The sequence below is a fragment of the Mytilus californianus genome, unplaced genomic scaffold (genome assembly GCF_021869535.1).
Source record: "Mytilus californianus isolate M0D057914Y unplaced genomic scaffold, xbMytCali1.0.p SCAF_7, whole genome shotgun sequence".
In the NCBI taxonomy this organism is placed as follows: Eukaryota; Metazoa; Mollusca; class Bivalvia; order Mytilida; family Mytilidae; genus Mytilus; species Mytilus californianus.
The window spans coordinates 4,723,096-4,741,680 of record NW_026262723.1 but is presented as its reverse complement, the minus strand read 5'-3'; the positions used below and the strand labels follow the sequence as shown (position 1 = coordinate 4,741,680).

Sequence of the window (18,585 nt, the reverse complement as noted above, 5' to 3'; positions counted from 1 at the left end):
CGTAAACAAACTCAATAGACAGAAATACTAGTTTAATTATTAAACATGTAAATGTTCTCAATCGTATTTTAAGACAAAGAAATGCTAACAACAGGATCTCATAAACAATTAAATACAATTGTTGACAAGGTCCCTCACTTGGGACAGGGACATGTATATGTTAAGTCTTTTTGTATGACTCAGCAGTGACGGTGGGGATTATGGTTTACCCTCGTCTGTACGTCCTGAAGTTGGTTTCTGTTCTGTATCTTTAGTTTGCCTTGACTGTTCTGAAATGTATACACAATGCTTATAACAACCCAAACAAAGAGCAAATTCGAATTAGGGTGGCATCACTTTCACCGTTCTCAACTTACCACATTACTGTTTGTTATTGAACAATGAGAGCACTCAATCCCCAGAACAATTTCTAATGTCAAGAACATACAGAAACAAATGTTATTAAGTTTCAAAGAAAATAAAGCAATCAATAAGTTTGAATTAGTACTTTGACTCTTGCATATTTACAAGCGAGGGCATCTGTGTCCATGGGGACACATTCTTCTTTTATTTTATCCCAATGTGGCCAATAGCAAAATGCACATAAATGTAAATTGAAAATCAGCAAATGAAAATTGTACATACTACAAAAGGTCATGCCCTTAAATATTCAAGTCGCAAATTTCGTCCTTTAAGTTCAGCACATAAATCATAAATAGTCAATATCTTTAAGATTGAATTACTTTATATTTAAAAACAATTTGGTATTTCAATATGCTGAGGGTTTTCCATTCAAAAAATTCTTGTTAATTTATCTTTTCATCTGATTCTGTCTTGTTTACAGTAGTCACCATTCACACGAAAATTGTTAGATTATTTTTATGAATGAATTTTAAATATAAGGCCCCAAAGAAGGGATTCAATTAGTCAGTTTGGTTGGAAAATATTGAACTCTAAATAGTAATCCTGATTCCTCCCATAATTGATTTCCATTCTTAAAGTCAGTCAGTAATCAGGTAGTCAGGTAATCAGCTTTAAGGAAATTGAAGCAGTAATCAATTGCAAGTTATTATTGACACATTGTAGCAGTTTTAGAAAGAAGCAGGCAGATAGAAGGAACTGCATGACTCTTAACACTAGAAATTGGTATATATGTGAACATGTAGAAAATCTTTTCATTTCGCTCAAATAAAGTTCTCCCAGTAGTTAAATTGGTTATGCATGTTTTTATTTGGCATTGTGCACACTGTAGCTGTTTCAAATTGCAATTTTTTTTATTGAAACTGTGATAAATATCCTGCTATGGCCTCTCTGCAGGTCACATTATTTAGACCACCACCGTTGTGTATGACATACAGTTAATCTCCAGTAATTTATGTCTGTCCTGTCCAGATAATGATCACTACGGCCATTGTTCTTTACAAGTCTTGATCAATTATTTCTTTTGATTTTTAATCTCACTTGAAAAGGAAAAAGTAGAAAAATACTTTTTTGGGGGTTGTTTTGTTATAAAAAATTATATTTGGTGACATTGAGTAAAAGAAGGCATTGTATTTTGTCTACCAAGAGGTCAGATTTTGTTCATAAAACAAATGTGTCCTTGTCCGACTTGTATAGTCAAAGGTTACAAATTAAGTCTGGATACTGAAATGTTTGTAGCATGTAACTCTGTGATTTTGCATTTCATATTTTTCTTCTGATTTAAAAAAAAAAGCATGAGTTTAAGGTGATTAAGGTTAAATGTGAATGGGACAATTTAAATATACCACATTCAAATTCATGATGGTACTCATAGTCCAGTTACATGAGTTAGACCATATCTCTTTAATAAGACAACTTTCATCAGTGTGATTCAATATTGTAAATGTATGAATTTTCATCTTAGTTAATACATAGATTAGATAATTTCTCCTACAGTTATTGTTTAAAAAGTGTTGTCCCAATCAATTCCATTTCTCTAATAGCAGTTTCTTTTCTAAACAAAATAAACAAAATAATGAACTGTTAAGTAAGTTTAGAATTATCCCTTTGGCTTTAAATATCAAAACTTTTCAGGTAAAACAATATCAAAGGGATTTACTTTTAAAAATTTGATAACTCTTTATAATGGAATACATATTTATTATCAAAGTGCAACAAAGACATATTTGAATGTGAATGTTGCTTTTGAGTCAGAAAATTAAAAACAAGAAATTAGAGAACTTCCTTATACAAACAGGCCGAAGTTCAATTTTCGTTTGAACTTTACAAATAAAAATGTAAATGGTGATTTTATTGACCTCTCATACCATAAGTGAAAGTCAATGTTTGTTCTAGATTTAAGGTCTTAAATCTGTGTCATCTGGGCTGTCATCTTGACTTTAGTCCTCAGTAAATAATCCAACGGTGTTAGTTATCTATGGAAGACAGATAGTTACTGTAAAATACATGACTTTTTGTATGCTATTCTTATCATATATACTGTAAAAGATGTTTAATTTAGTATGGAATCACAATCTTAATTTCAAGTATGATTTTGCGAATTTAAAATTTTGGGAAGAGAAAAAACAGATGCAGTTTTCAAGTGGTTATTTCCAGAAAAAAACAACAAGAGTAAATTTTCCTGTGTTGCTTTTAAAAATTAAATAACACTTTAACAAGTCAAAATTACTTTCAAATGATTTATTTCTTATCAATAAAATTTCTACAGAAGAAAATAGAACTAATTTTACCTATTTTCTACTCTGACATTTAACTTTGTGTGCCACATTAAAACTTAAGAGAAAATACTTAACTACATCTTCAAAAAATCCTAGTAACTCTTGTCCTACAGATCTTTACCTTACTATTCTGATTCGCTTTTGTGTCCAATAACCCAATTCAGGTAAATTAAAACCCATCTGAAACCTCAGAATTAAATTATCAGTCAAATATCTTTCTAAGGCATCTTACACATTGTTCTGACCTGTAGAAAATTCATGTAATTTTTCTTTAATTATTAAGTAACAATAGATTTAATATGTGTGGTACAATTAGGTTACAATGTTAACAATTTGTTACATTACTAGATATTATCAGACTACATAACATAGTAATGATCAGTTATTACCTGTCATTAACGTTAAATTCACCATTTATCACAATCTGCAGGAGGGTTCCATGATAACCAGCTTGTTATGTGATCCCCATTTGTCATAATCTGCTGAAGGGTTCCATGATCATCATCTTTTCAAATTCTGTCTGATGATATAGCACTTTTCCAAAATACATTGGCAAAATCAGTGCTTTCTTTGGATTTGTTTTAATCTCATAAAAATCGACAAAAACAAGGCTTGAACCTGGTTTACCAGTAGAAATCCAGTACCTCTTTCCCTTTTTAAATTGTCTGGATCCACAGATTGAAATAAACAAGGGCCTAAAACTTCTAGAGTACTGATATAGTTTCTACAGCAAACTTCAAGCCACTCTTTATAAATTCAAGATTTCCCTTGATTGATTGATTGATGACTGCTTAATATCTAGTGACAAATATTACATGCCATTTTAGGAATAAAACATTGTCTGAATATGAAACCCATTTTGCACTAGACCAACAGCTGGACTTGACATTTTAATATGCTAGCCCACAGTCTGCTGTTATACTTTCTGGACACAATTTCTTCTGACTCTCAATTGATCCATTGTTTGCATTAATACTACTAAAAGAGGGACGAAAGATACCAGAGGGACAGTCAAACTCATAGATCGAAAACAAACTGACAACGCCATGGCCAAAAATAAAAAGACAAATAGACAAATAATAGTACAGATGACACAACATAGAAAACTTAAGACTAAGCAACTCCAACCCCACCAAAAACTGGGGGTGATCTCAGGTGCTCCGGAAGGGTAAGCAGATCCTGCTCCACATGTGGCACCCGTCGTGTTGCTTATGTTATTACTAAATGCTGCATGTATCAGTAGATAAGTACCAAATACAAATTTGGATTGTTTTATTGACTTTTCCCATATTCTTTTATTCATACTATATTTTTTATGCTGTTTATCATGCAGTATCTAGGAATTTGTTCTTAAAGATTGTTCTAGACATTTCATGGCCCCCAAGTTTCGTTGTAATTGGATAATAATTAGAATAAATAAGGTATTTGATAATAGGACCCTTCTACTTGCTTTGATAGAGATTTATAGTTGAGTTTAACATTTCTAAATAGGAGAGATAAAAATCGACATAAATTCTGTTTAGCCAATTATGGTATTATAAATAAAACAAAAAGGGTCAGGTACTTGGATAGATCATAGTAACAACAAGTTTATAATGGTTGTGACCTCTAAATCAAATATAAAGGTCGCTTATAAAATGATTTCATCCCTCTTGATAAAGCTAATTTTCTAACATGAAATTTTGCATTGCTTTGCACTGCATTTGTAGGGTCAAGGATAGATTTATATAACTGTGCAATATCTTGGCTATATTTTGTCTGAATGTTATGATCTTTAATTATGTTATACTTTTGTTTATGAATATGATTATATATTCATGCATGATTAAACTTTTTCCATCTTTAAGTCTTTTCTCATTTGTTTGATTTTCCAAAAATTTGGCATTGAATATATATTTAATGCATCATTAAATTGATATTTTGTTTGTACATTTTTATTGTGATGATTGTGGCAGAAAATAAGGCAGACAGTGCCAATTTTCCACTTGAATTGAAATTAGTGAAAAAGAAATATGAATTATTTAAGTAACTGCAGACAAGTTCTCTAAACTGTTATTGCATTTTCTGGAAAGTAGTCATTTCTATTAAAGTTTGAATATTGCAGGAAGTACATTGTCTGGTCATGTCAAAATTACTCATATGAAACTGCTTGAATCAGGTGACTTCCTTGAATTTCTAAAAGTAGCAGCAATTATGCTCTCAGCCCTTATCTGTTTTTGCAATAGTTTTTGTAACCATCTGGTAAATTTGCTTGGCCATTTAGAAAAACATTTGTAAAAGGATGACATTTTTTCACTGCTGGCCACCCAATTGAATTTGCACAACAGGCATACTTCTATGTGAATATTTTGTATTTTAAATTATGGGCATAGTAAACCAGATATCTTCTGTATTCTAAATGGTTTAACTATTGTGCATGTTTGTTCTCATAAATAGATTGATAAGAAATAAAGTCTCATTGCGATATAGATTCCCATATGAATGCCCATCACAGATAAGACAATGTATTTCAGCTTTATAAATGGTAAGTTTTGTAGGCCTAGTGAAGTACATTTTCTTGAAGTCATACTTGTTCAAGTTTGTAACCTTACATATATAGACTAAAGTTTTAGTGGTTGTCATTGGTTGCTATCTGTTATTTTTGTTTATTGTTTTATCATAAATTAGGCTTGATTGTTTTCACATTTGAATTGTTTCAATTTTGTCAAGTCAGGGCCTTTTATAGCATGCAACTATACAATATAGGTTTTACTCATTATTGAAGGTTGTATGTGTCCTATAGTTGCTTACATCCACATCATTTGGTTTCTGGGGGATATTGGTCTTATTAGCATTCATACCACATTTCCTTATTTTTATATAAGAATTTATGTTTGTACTACTTACTCATTTTTATTGACTTACTTTCATGTTTTATTTTTTCATGACAGGCTCATGCAGAAAGAGAAGAATCTTACATCAAGTTACAGAAACACCGTCAATACCTAAAGGAAGACAAGTACCAGTTAGAAGAACACGAGAGAGAACATGTACGATTGTTACGTGTAGGAAATGTAACTGATAGCTCTGCTGCTGAAGTATATTGAGATTTTGTTTTAATCAGTGGTACCTAAACAAACTGCATATGCATCATTGTTCATGTGTATTGTCTATGGCCATGAGCCATAGTAGCATAAGATCATATGATCATTTATAGCATATATGGTCATGTGACCATTAATATCATGTGACTTTTATTATGAATGGTTTTGTGATGTTTGTTAAAGGATGCATTGGTCATGTGAACATTGTTGATATATGATCATGTGATCTGTATTGGTGTATGATCATGTGACATTTGTTGATGAATAATCATGTGATCTTTGTTGATGTATGATAATGTGATATTAGTTGATGTATGATCATGTGACCTTTGTTGATGTATGATCATGTGATCTTTGTTTATGATCATGTATCTTTGTTGATGTATGATCTTTGCTGATGTATGCTCATGCGATCTTTGTTGATGTATGATCATGTGATCTTTGTTAATACATGTTCCTATAATATTTGTTAACATATGGTGAAGAAATATTGAATAATGTATGGTGTTGTAATATTTATTTGAAAATTGTCATGGTATTTTGTATGGGCAAATGGTCTTTTGAAATTCAGTCAAACTTTTTGATTAAAATTATTTGGCATGCACATCATATGAGGCATTGTATGTCTAGTATACTATGATTTCAGTTGTCTCAGTCTGTACTTTTAACTAATGTTGTCAATTTGCAATGTTTTCAAGTCTGTTAAAAAGATTTTATTGATTTATGCTTGATTGCTGAAGGAACCTCAAGAGGATGAAGGGTAACATTGCTTAAATAGCAGACTGCCCTTCTATTAAGTATTGTGTAATTAAAAAATGCATAACAAATTATTGTTATCACTTATAAACCAAGTAAATTGCCTTTGCAAAACCAGTGTTTTTTTTCCAATGTAATTTGCGTCTTATATTCTTTTTGATACAATCATGTAACAATGTTCTTTTACAAATTATTAAGAAGACCAATAGAAATGTAGGTAAAAATAATTGGCCTTGCTTAAATGCGGCAAAATAGATTGAAGATTGGAGTAAATGCTTTATAAAAACCCAACTTTTATATGTGTTTAAGTATTGATATATTATTACGATAATGATTTTCTTTTATATACCTTTAATTTCGTCCAATACAATCTCAAATCAGAAGTAAAAGTTTTACTATGCAAAATGTTGATAGGTAAAAATGATTTGAACAAACTGATAAAATATTATTCTCAATTTCCATAATTGTTCATTTAATTGAATCTTACAACTGCTGTTAGGAATAGAATTTCATACCCCTGGAGTCTGACGGCATTTTTAAGCATTGTTTACTTTGTCAGGTATTGAGAATGGACAGTTTAAACAGACATCTAATTTCTATTGTTGTAGTATTTAATGATCAAATTAAAATTTAATTTTTGATGATTTCATAACAAGGAATTGGAACAGAGCTTTACCCAGGTGTTTGAGGGTATCAAAGTGTCATAATTTTTAAACCATATTGAAATTTGTTGAAGATTATTCTCATAGATTTTTGCTTTACAGTAATACTTGATTAACCTGAAACCTGTGCAAAACACTTGTTAAAACTAAACTCTTGTAAGAGGATGTACAAGGCATATTCTTTAATAATTTAACCAGAATGAATAAAACACCCTTGTCATAGGAACAAAATTGTAGGTCCAAGTATGGTTCAGTTTAAAGATTTCATTATATAGTTATAATTCCTTACAGTAAAAGTTGACTATATCAATACAAAAAAGGATTATCAGATGATATTTACATCATATTTCACATATTGTTATTGAACAATTGTACCATAGAATAGCAATAAGAAATAAAGAGAATATTGTTAGTGAAAATTGGTCTAGGATATAAAACTAATTTTTATAGGAATTTAATATTTAGGACAATCTTAAGATCTGGATAAGAGATGAATGCTTTTCACACATTTCATTAATGTGTAGGTTAAATATTGGCATTATTTGAGTTAATTTTTACACCTTAGATTTACCAAAAAAAAAAATGAAAATATGAATTGCAAATAAAGATCATGATATTCAACAATATGAACTGGACATCTTACTGCTAAAATATTTTTGAACTATAATATCTTGAAGGTGAAACTGCCATATTGTTAATATTAAAAGTGAGATGGAAAATTAAGTCTTATAATCTTGTACTAATTAATATGTGTCTTCCCCAATATTAACTGCTGAAATGTTAAACCTTGCACAGTAGAATCATTTTTTTTTTCATATCCTTGTATGACTAATTTTCTGTACTTGCTATGTCCTGGTGTTGTGTCTTATTGAAATTTTATAACTATTTATTTAATTGAGCTATAGTTTGAATAAATTTTTGTTACTTTTGATCAATGAAAAAAAAGGACCTATATGCCTAATACCTTTAATGCTATTTTAGAATTGTTCTCTTTGATTTCAATATGTCATGTGCAACAACTATGTTATTGACTATAGAAGAAGAGAATTAAGATTGAATGTAGGAGTTTCAAATCTACCATATGGGTACTTGACTTTTTGTAGAATGAAATGAATGATATTATTGCATAATTACAAAACCTTAAAAATATTTATGAATATTCCTTCGAATCGTTAAAACCCCCAAACTATTGAGTTATATATAGCCATTTTGTATTAAAAAAGACCAGTTAAATCGATACATAAATTGATAAATTATTGAAATTATATAAAATATTTTTAGGTAAAACATGTTCAGAAGTTTTGTCTTGTTTCACATGAAGAATATTAGTATTCAAATTAACATCTTTTGATTATTCATGTATGAACATTTTCTACATTTTCACTTACACTGTCAAGTCATTCCTCACCATTGAATCAAATGTTTTGTTCCCTAGTCTTTCAGTCAATTTGTTTATTATATTCACTATTAATAACCTAATGTGTCCTTTACTGTGTTATATCTATTTTATACATTTATCTTTTTATGATATTTATTTGCTCATATTATTGTTATAATATTACTTGTATGGCATTGTTTTCAGTTCAGAACTGAATTGATTTCTGCCAAATTGAATAAGAAGTATTTTGTTGTGATAGATTTGCACACAAAACTAATAATATTGTATATCAAACTTAGCAAAACTTTCCTTGCTTTCTGTACATTTTCACATTTTCTATTTTTTCATTCACCTAGACACTGCCTTTAAATTAAACAGATGAAATATCTTTTTCAGAGAAATCATTTTAAGATGGTTGGTTATAAATTTTTTTTACGTTTCTATAGCATGTCATCAGATATTATACATATTAACAGAAAATGATCATATTTATTTTCAATTTTGCAAAATTTTAAACACTACAAGTAGTATGAATATACCGTTGAAAGTTTATAGGATGATTCAACATAAACATATGTCAATTATCCTTTGAGTCCGTGGTTCCAACAGTTAGATATAACAAGTTTCTTTTGTCTGTTATTGATCAATAACCTCAGTTAAAATTAGGGACAATAGAAATTGTGTAATCTTATCCTCAGATTGAATGGCAATAGTATAAGCAGACATCTTGATCTTTTTTCAATAATTAACTTTCAACGGTATTTTAAGTGCAGTGTATTTTCTTGTATTTGAACAATATTGATAGTTTATAGTTCGTAATAGTTCAATTTTTATTCTTATTACATATTTTTATGTAATGTTATCAGAGTTTTCCCTTTTTTATTTTGAAATTTCCCATAGATGTAGTTCTTGAGTATTTAATTGCTAGGTTTTTATGTGTGCAGAAGCTTAACATTCTATTGTTTTATTCCTTAAAACATTTACCCTTGTGTCAAAACTGCTGCTATATTTTTAAACTTTACACAAGCACTATCACAGTCAAATATTTGACTAAATGTGTCAAATGAGTTATATATTTTGGTATTGTTTATGCCTATGGTTTTTTTAAGTTTAAATAGATGAATAAATGTCCATCTATACATTTTTGGTGATTATTCTTTTGCCTTTAGGCAGGGTTTAAGCTAGGATTTTGAGGGCTTTAGTCACTTTTGCGCGAGATAAAAATCAACATTATTTTGGGTAACAGCAAGGGACCAAGGATGTATTCATATTACTAGCTATACATCTTTGTCAGACTTTGAAGGACTAAGGCATCAATTTACTAGGCAGTAATTGCATGATTTGACTGATGTGTCACTAAAATATGAAGATTAGGATATAAGATCTGAAAATCTAGTAAAAAAATTATACTTCAATTAGTTTCAGGGGACATTCCTGATCAACAAATGTTGGGTTCCTTTTTTTAAAACCAGGAATCACAGTATAAATGAACGTGTTGAACTTTGTGTGACTATTAATACACTGCATAATCGTTATCTATATAAAACGTTTAAATCGATAATTTGAATTAATTTCTATAATGTTGGAACCAAGGATTTGTACAAATTCACATGAAACGATTCCAATAACTGTAAATTGTAAATTAATCGAGAATTGATCACGTTTACTTTCGATTTTCAAATGAAATGTAAATGGGAAGTGACAAGTAGATAATAAATTCAGAATGAATCTGGATTCATCTACGGATTGGTTCGTGTTTCAAAAAAGGCAGGAAATTGTCATTTTTTCATTTCAATTTGCTTAGTAAGAACTATATTGTCTCTCTCATTTATTTTGGCACTAAATTTATTTCGTATTTTACGTTTTAGTGTCTATAGGAATACTTTCACGCATGCGCAGTATATTGTAAAAGAAGCACCTGTTTGACTCGTTGATGATGATGGAAGTTTTTAACGTGAAAACATTTCTGAACGTTTTGAATAAAGTTCTATCTTTTTAACTGAAATTGAACGTTTTATATCAAAAATGATGAAAATACAATCATTTGACGAAACTACGACAAATGAAATACAAATTATGATCGTTATAGAAATATTGAAATTAAAGAGCGAACTGTCCAGGGGAAAACAATTTTGTTCAAATGACGAAACTATGACAAACGAACTGCAAATTGTCGTTGGCCTTGAGAAATATTGAAATTAAAATGCAGACTGACTAACTTTACTGGGGAAAATAATTAACCAGATTAGTGACCCATCCGATGGCGATAAGCGGATTAGCTGTAATCACAACTTTATAACACCTGTTGTAAATGGTAATTAGCTGAGGGTCATAAACTTGTCAGTAACATGTAGACAGGTAGAATTATAGCATTTTCATGCGAAAATATTTTTACACTTTCCAAATTTAAGTGACGAAATTGATTTGAAATACTTTCGTCATTTTGAAAACAGTTTCGTAAATTACGAAAGTGACGAGCACTAGCAAAATCACTGCTTTAGGTCAGAAAAGATATACAAGTTTAAAAGATTGACAGAGTAATGATGTTTCTTATTTAACTAGGAAACTATAAAGTAGTTCACAAATGTTTAAGATAAACAGGTTGAATTTAGTTTTGTTTAAAATTTTCATCCTGAATGAAAAAACAACTTTACAATATGCTAATAAAACAGAGATAAAGTCCAGAAGTATTTGGAACAGCCATTTATATAATAAGACAAACATATACCAATGGCAAGAAATTAAAAAAAATCGGAAAGATGCATCTTTCAGTTCGACCATTTCAGGCTGGTGATTTTGTCTCTTTGTTAAGAATTGGTGAAACATGCACATCTTATTTTTAAAGTGCATAGCCAAATCGTTGTCTAACACTATAAAACATGTGGAGAATATAACAAGGGGCACTGACAAAAAACTTTTCATAGATACATCAGGATTACAATTTTGTATGCCATACATGCGTTTTGTTTACAAAAGACTTATTAGTGACACTCGACTAAAAAAGTTATAAAAGGCCAAATAATATACAAACTTAAAGATCATTTAGGACCAAAAAATCCGAAAGCTTTTGCTAAATACAGCTAGGTAATCTATTCCTGTGGTAGAGCATCCCTAGTTTTTCGAAAAGTTCAAAGTTTTGTAAACAGTGAATTTATAAACTTTTTATGAGGTGGACTCAGTGGCTGAGTGATCTTAGAAGTCGAACTACTGAAACACTAGTCTGTAAACACTGATGTTGTGAGTTCGAATCCCGCACGTGGCAGGTGTGCTCGACTCCAATTTAAATTGACTAGGATAGTCAGTTTTCCTATCGAAGGTCGGGGGTTCTCTCCGAGCATTTCGGCTCCCGCAACCAATAAAAATTGACCGCCACAAAATAGCACAATAGTGCTGAAAGTGACATTAAACACCAACCAATCAATCAATATAAGTATGACCATCTCAACAAATAGAAAAAGAAAAATCCATAGAAAACTAAAAGTCAATTGTACAAACATTTGAGTTGTCGGAATTATCAGAATGAAAGGAACTCCAAAAGAAGGGAGACCAGTTACATTGACAGTGTGAACATCTCCTTCTGTGCATTGTATATCATCAGTCAGTGATTTAAATTGTTATACCCAGTACGAAGTGTCTTGACCATGAACATTTAAAGAAACCATAATGATATCAGATGGACAATTGACATTGAAATTAACAAATCATACAGTGAAATTTAAAAGAAATTTATCTAAATCGTTAACAGTTCAAAGAAGGCCGTTTATGAATGACAGTTTACAAAATGGACGAAAGAATGGTTTTATATACAAATAAAACACAATCCAGGAATATTTCTACATGAAACCCCCCTCCTTAGTTCATAATTGTGACCTTTACTTTGGCTTAAATACTAGACAGCAACTAGACGTCTGGTCATAATGCATATGATTGTAAGACAAAGTATGTCCACAGGGCATCCAATAAACCGACAAAGCTGTATAGAAACCCTTTTTTAGGAATAGTTCATTGACTTTTCACAAATTCTTTGCATTCAACGTTTTTATATTTGATTCATAAATCACAAATATTATAATCTGGATTAATGTTCCACTTTTATTTTAAATATGGGGTATTAATGGTTCATTTGAATGTCATATTGAAATGTATTGACGAATAGATAGTAATAATCATGTTTAAAAAATAGAAGAATAAGCAGCAGGATGTATCACTTTACAATTCGTTTTAAGGTGGTACATAATACTACAGGGAGATAACTCTAAAAATTAGCTGAACGTTTTAATCACGTTCTAATGTCAAGGAAAAATTAAGCTTCTCAATGATCAAAATTAGTGTTTGTGGTTCAAGTTTTTTGAAACTTTTATATTTTTGTCAAAGGGTCAAAGTAAATATTTTGTCAAATTATTTTTGGTACCACCTTAATCTCACCATTCCCAGTGTAAGATATGTTATCACTTACCGTCCATTAACTTTGACAAAATTATCATCAGACTACTCCTTTTATTTTGGAATTCAATTAAGAATTTGTCCATTGTTTTGCGTTTTGAGATATCTTAAAAACGACAATAGCTATAGACAAAGCAGTAGGCCCAGTAAGACCCCTTTTTGGCCCCAAATTTTAACAGTTTTACAAAATTGTTAAAATGTACATTTTTAGCTATTTATTGGAAAGAAGAATACTTCTGTTACATAAGTATGGGCTGTTTTTGACAATACAATGCACATGTATCGGGTACTAGCATCATTAAGTCATGCTAAATTACTGAAATCTTCGAAATTTTAGCATTTTGGTTAATTTTTAGACGGTTTCCGTCTGAAATGGAAGTGGCCGCATTTGTGTTCATTCTTAATATTTAAATGTAAGTTGTATTTGATGATAATACATAACATATATAAAGGTTGAGAATGAAACTTTTATCCATTTTACATGTTTGCCTTTTATTTGAAAACTTTAATGAACAGGCAAAATCTCTGCCTACAAAAATATCAGCACGACAAGATTTAGGATCACATCTTTCCCAATCAAAATCAATTATTTTTGTCTCATCGTATCATATTTATGCAAATATGCCAGGTGAGCTTTACATATTCCGTAGAGCATCTAGTTAGTATGACACACCAGTATTTTACAACTGGTTTTAATGTTCATGAAACTTTCAAACATAATGATTCTTTTTTTATTTGGCTTGATAAGGATTGCCTAAAAAACTGGATTTTTGTACAAGGCTGTGTCACCATAGGGATGTGTTTGTCAATGCCTTAAAACATCATTAACTTCTATCTGATTTCTCATTTAATGTTAATTTAAGTTTGCTGTATGTTGAGATAAACCAACAAAAAGGAAAATTTCGTTAAATAAATCACACTGGCTGGGTGTCAATTTCACAGATAGGTTGATGTCAATTATGTTTATGAAATGGAATGCCGTTCTTTATGAACACTTTGTACGATTTGTCAACCTGAAATACTTCAAAGATTACCCATTGAGAAAATAAAATATCAGCGAGCAAATCTGAAGGGAATATTAATGTAAAATTGATTATAAAACATTTGTCATATTTCTCGGCTTTCATGGATGACACGTGAAGAGTTTGTCTTGTTAAATGATATTTTGCATTGAACACTTTTAATACCTTTCCCTTTCTACTTTTAAGTCTTACTCTTTGTATATCTATAATTAATTGTGTAGTTTATACCAGGAGATTACAAAAATGACTTTAACAATAGGACTATATTAAAATGTTAACTGATTCGACATGTCAGATACAATGTTATAATATTGTTAAGGTACCGTTCTGTTACAATAAAAATGTATTTACGCTCTATCAATATATTAAGTTCTACGTAATCCACATTTGTCGCTTAAAGGGTCAAATACGTATCACATATTAGGTTTTCTGTATATTATTGATATTGAACTGTCAGCTGCAAGATACTATATGAAGCCTTTTTTTTTTGGTGCGTGAGCACTGATTCTAATTTTCTTTTTTTCTTTTCAATATTTCATATTTACGTCTTTCGTTTTTTTCTGTTGCTTTGAAATGAACTTTATGAAGGTTAAACCATAAGAACTTGCTATGTGCAGTCAATTCGGCATGATACGTTTCATATATCAAATCAAGAATTAGTATTTCATGAGAGATTTTAAAAGAAAACACTTAGATTTTATTCATATTTAATGATAAAAGGTAGGCTGTAGATACCAAAGGAAAATTCATACTGGTAAGTCGAAGACAAACTGAAAATACCATTGCAAAAAACGAAAAACCACAATAAAGACAAACAACAGACAACAATACACAACATGGAAAACTACCGGGGCTGATCTTGTGAAAACACAACATGAATAAAAGAGTTAGAATTAGCGAGACATTGGCTGAGGTAATTTCAATGAGTGTGTTCAGAAACATGACAATAGTGAAAAAACCTAACTAGTCATAACACGATAATTTTTCGGTATAAGCTTTTTGTCTTTCATTTCCATCAGCAGATACGCTTCATTTTTTTTTCAACTGCTCATGTCGTGCTTATTCCATCTGTTGATCTCGTATAAAAGTCTTCACCATGAGCGTAATTGTACAGAATGTCCATTTTCGGAATTGTTTACCGTCATGTGCAATGGTGCTTCACGGGCACGAATCGTGATATTTTAGTGGTCAGAACCATACCTGTTCGGCAAAGTAGGTAATTCGATCATTGCATTGTTATAAATATGTTAAAAGTTGTATATTGCCTGTCATATTGATTTACTGGATAATTGATAAATGGATGTTTAATGTTCAGTGGGTAGATAACTTAAAGGACGACTGGATGCTGAGAACCTTTTTTTGAACTTTAATACCGACACCGACAGCTGGATTTTCTTTGACTTTGAATCGTGATTATAACTTAGTAAACAAGAGAGAAGGATACAGTAAAACTATGAACTCTGCTTTATACTTAATTAGTATGATGTGCTTGATTTTAAAAGTAACCTTTAAGTGTTTTAGTAAAATACACGTATCAGTAGTCCACAAGAAGATATATGACACCAGCGGTCTTATAATTTTAACTCTAGAATAACTAGCTCATATTCGCAGATGCTGTGTTTTGTAGTGAAGTAGCAGGAACTATCAATTTTGATGTTTATTTTGAACCAAGTACTGAATCAACCAGGTGATCACATTAATACTAGACAACCGCGGTGGTTACTGACAAATTGATAATAAATGTCTTGATAATAATGTGCAAGGTCACTTGCTTTCTTATGGTTTAAAACTAGCAAATCTGCATTAAGTTCCTATGTTTACAATACATATGGATTAATATGACAAATGGTTATTTAGATATGAAAGTTAGTGACAACACCACGCGGAATATGTCAACCATTAAAAACCTAGGTTATAACCGAAGTAACTGACGACTAAATGTTCTACATGTATCGTCATCAACACATAATTCACGTGGCTAGAAAGATAATCTACAAATCAATTATAAACAGTATAACATTCATTGTACAAAGCGGTCATCAAACTGGTGTAAACTTTCAGAGGTGCAGTGATCTCATTGCAAAGCTGGTACGATGATTTAATTGTTTCAATAGTTTGCAGCTACATTCATATCACAGAGAACCATTTCAGTTGGCGAGAAAGTAAAGCAATCAAATGAAAAAAATAAATAAAGGATTAAACTGTCCCTTTGAATCAAAGACTACATACTTGAATGATTTTGATATATTTAGTTAATTTTCACAATTCAGATTCATCAAACATTTAAAGTTTTGAAGAAGTTGGACTGATGCCTCATGTATTTGTTTCCCTCAAGTGATCACAATTAGAAAGCCATCGAAACCTACTAAATTTGGAATATTTTGCTACATGTGTATACTTTTTCAACAATTTAAAAAATTTCTATAAAATAAAAAATGTTATGTAGTGCTACATATTACTATTGGAGACAATTTTGTTTCTATATATCAAGTGCGTTACGCATTTTTGAGAAGCTAAAATATATTAATACATATCTGAAACATAAAGTAAAGCATTATTTCTAATATAATTTGAGTTCTCTTAATGTCATTCTTATACACTATATAAAACTCTAACAACACCGGAGTTTTGAGCTTTACCTTTAGACATCTATAATCAAGTCTTATGTGTAAATAGCACTATTATTAGTACATACTTGAAGATGGATACAGTGAGGTCTAGAAAAAATTGACAGATATTTTGTAAATGTCTCGTGCTGTGTAATTAGTTCAGGGACAATTGGCTTATTTGTCTTCCTTATGTAAAGAACTTACTTGTATAAGTATAATTACTCGCGCATCGGAAGCATTTAAGTAGTTTCAAATAACACCACGACAAAACAAATATCATTTGAAAATTAAGTCTTCACGTGAAAGTGTTGTACATGCATTTATACAAGTTGTATCAAAAGTTATATAAAACCAGAAAGCTACATAAAAAGTATAAGCGCATTATTCAGAAGCAGCTAGCCTACAATTCACCACGCGATAATCTGGTCTTCATTATTTTATCACGTGAACTGTTTCGACATATGATATTCAGAGAATTGACGTTTTATTTAATAAAATGATAAACGATCCTTACAACCGTTGTATAACAAAATATTGGAAAAGATAATGTCAAAGTTGAAGATCAACCAATTAAGACAAAAACATTGAATAGCTTTGAAAATATGTAGGACCAATTACCCATGAATACTTTCCATACAAGTACAATTTTAAAAAAGTTTATGAACCTTTATTAACGTTTACAGTATCACAGTTTGACTTGTGCACCTTCATACATGTGGTACAGGATCTGCTTATTCTTCCGGAGCATCTGAGATCACACCCTGTTTTGATGAGTGTAGCTCAATCTTTAGTTTTCCTTGCTGTGTTTCGTTTACTATTGTTTGCCTTTTGGTGGTTTTTCGTTTTTTGTCATGGCCTTGTCAGTTTGTCATCACCTTATGAGTTTGAATATCCCTTTGTTACCAACGACCTCTCTTATAATTTCGAACATCTCTATAAGGTATTTCTGATCATCTTATCAAATGTAAACATGGCTCAAACTTGCAATGTTGATTGTTTTGACAAATTATGAGAATCCATTCACTATATTCCTATTTGCATCCTTTAAAGATTTTTTTTTTAAATCAAATTCCATTTTCTCAAATTGTCGAGCCATTCTTGTTTAACAAACAACGAAAACTTTCCCAAAAATTATTTTCATCAAATACTTCAATCTATACATTAATTCAAAATATTTATATTTCCAGCATGCATAAATGATTGAAATTTTTATTATTAAAAACATAAAATAGTGTTCAAAGAATTTCAAAATTTCAAAAATTAAAATGGTATTTATCGCTTCTAATTGCAGTTTAAATAAATACAATACTTGCATACTTTGTTTTTGTAACATTTTGCAGGAATGCCATTCTCATGAAAATTCATAAATTAGAGACAACAGTAGTTTACCGATGATCAATTTGGAGGTAATGTAAGGCATATTCAAAGCCAGCATTTCTCCAAAAACGCCTTTATTTATTTAAAAAGGGACATGTTAACTTATTGTTCAAGCCTTTTTCATCGAATTCTCCTAATTTTGATATAGGCGAGTATTTGGTTTTGTCAGGTACTTATGTACTTCCTCTTTTTTTATTTACCTTGGAGACCGGTTTTTTTGTTACACTTTCTTTTTTTATTTTCTTTGTGTGTATTTAAAATAATACATTGAAAATAATAACCGGAATCGCCAAAAATACCATAGAGTAAACACATATAGCTTTTTTTTAATTCTAATTTTTTGTTTAATTTCTAGCACTTTTAATATAGTATATTACATAGATTTCACACTATATAGTCAAAAACATTATAGGAGAAAAACCAGTTCGTTTACAATCCCAAGCTTAAATGATATATTTTCTTCTTTTATAGAATTTTTGGCCAACACATGATTTTCTTCCACACATAGTTATGAGCTCACCAAAGGTATTATATAAAAATGTATATACAGTTCTATAAGTTGTTAAAATAGGCTGCG

General features: G+C 30.3%; 1 protein-coding gene across 1 annotated transcript in view; it reads left to right on the top strand.

Annotated features, from left to right (window-relative positions):
* The window catches only part of LOC127708246 (trichohyalin-like), a 42,015-nt gene extending 32,317 nt beyond the window's left edge, over window positions 1–9,698 (top strand). The window contains exon 14 of the mRNA XM_052213088.1: window positions 5,609–9,698. Coding sequence (XP_052069048.1) covers window positions 5,609–5,764 — 156 coding nt within the window. The 3' untranslated portion in view covers window positions 5,765–9,698. The remainder of the gene's footprint in view (window positions 1–5,608) is intronic.
* Window positions 9,699–18,585: the final 8,887 nt, after the last annotated feature.